The sequence below is a fragment of the Penaeus monodon genome, chromosome 22, assembly GCF_015228065.2.
Source record: "Penaeus monodon isolate SGIC_2016 chromosome 22, NSTDA_Pmon_1, whole genome shotgun sequence".
NCBI classification, from domain to species: domain Eukaryota; kingdom Metazoa; phylum Arthropoda; class Malacostraca; order Decapoda; family Penaeidae; genus Penaeus; species Penaeus monodon.
Window position 1 is genome coordinate 23,753,475 of NC_051407.1, and position 509 is coordinate 23,753,983.

Consider the following 509-nt stretch of genomic DNA (forward strand, 5'->3'; position numbering starts at 1 on the left):
AAGGGGGCAGAGGATTAATGAGCCTTGGAATCAATATAGAGGTAATCCACATTCAACAAATTTGTAAGTTAAGTATACACTTACCTTCTTTTTATTGAGCACAATATTTCCGTATACCAGGATATCATTGAAGAGGAAAAACTGCCTTGGTTTGGGCTTCTTTCTGCACATCTTTGTTAGAACACCCTCCCCTACCAACACACGGCCAGGTACATTTAACGGCTGCCCTGAAGTCCCGAAACAGGACTCCACCATGGCAATACGCCGTGTATTTGCCTCACTGTTCACTGCGGGAGAAATTGTTTGTTTAAAATTCTTTTTCTTGATCTATTTCATTTCTATGACTTATACATGAAGGTTCTGTGCTAAGAACTGTAGAATCTTACTTAATCTGAACCTCAATGTACACATTCGTGAAGCTGAAACAAACAATGATTATGCAGACAGATTTGTGCTGATCTACAGACAGATATTCAGATAGGTGGATAAGAAAAGTATGTGTAAATAAA

General features: G+C 38.5%; 1 protein-coding gene across 4 annotated transcripts in view; it reads right to left on the reverse strand.

Moving 5' to 3' along the window:
* LOC119587031 (pleckstrin homology domain-containing family F member 2-like) overlaps positions 1–509 on the reverse strand; it is a gene marked incomplete at its 3' end in the record, with an annotated part of 20,882 nt that overhangs the window by 7,615 nt on the left and 12,758 nt on the right. For all 4 annotated transcript variants that reach the window (XM_037935774.1, XM_037935776.1, XM_037935777.1 and 1 more), the window contains 1 exon segment: positions 85–287. In XM_037935774.1, coding sequence (XP_037791702.1) covers positions 85–287 — 203 coding nt within the window.